The following is a 389-nucleotide window of genomic DNA, read 5'->3' as shown; positions in this document are numbered from 1 at the left end:
CCTCCGGGCCCCCTCTCCGCCCGCTTCCGCCGCGGCGGGTCCCCCCGCGCCGCGCCCCACCACACTCGCCCGGCGCCGAGCAGCCGCCGGGGCACCGAGAGACACCCCTGCCCGCCCCCGGCCGCCCGGTTCCTCTCTCCCGCCCCGGCCGTGCCGCCCCCGAGGCCGGGGAAGAGCCCTCCGCGGCCGTGGGCCGGGAGGACGAGGAAGGGATGCGCCCGCCCTTACTTGAGCACGGATTGCTCCTTCTCCTCTTCCTTCTTCTGGCGGTCCATGACGGCCAGAATGATCTTCCGCTCTTCCTCCGTGAGGTGGCTGAGGTCGGGCATCTCGGGCTGAGGAGCCGGCGGAGGCTGAGGAGGAGCGGGGCCGCCCCGGGGCCCGGCGGG

The 389-nt window shown here is 76.3% G+C and overlaps 1 protein-coding gene across 2 annotated transcripts in view; it reads right to left on the bottom strand.

The window, feature by feature from the left end:
• The window catches only part of RIMS2 (regulating synaptic membrane exocytosis 2), a 457,774-nt gene extending 457,403 nt beyond the window's left edge, over positions 1-371 (bottom strand). For both annotated transcript variants that reach the window (XM_014965521.1, XM_014965515.1), the window contains exon 1: positions 229-371. In XM_014965521.1, coding sequence (XP_014821007.1) covers positions 229-329 — 101 coding nt within the window. In that variant the 5' untranslated portion in view covers positions 330-371. The remainder of the gene's footprint in view (positions 1-228) is intronic.
• Positions 372-389: the final 18 nt, after the last annotated feature.

Source organism: Calidris pugnax, unplaced genomic scaffold, assembly GCF_001431845.1.
Source record: "Calidris pugnax isolate Ruff unplaced genomic scaffold, ASM143184v1 scaffold41, whole genome shotgun sequence".
Taxonomy (NCBI): Eukaryota; Metazoa; Chordata; class Aves; order Charadriiformes; family Scolopacidae; genus Calidris; species Calidris pugnax.
The sequence above is the reverse complement of the archived record's forward strand: the minus strand, read 5'-3'. Positions and strand labels throughout refer to the sequence as shown.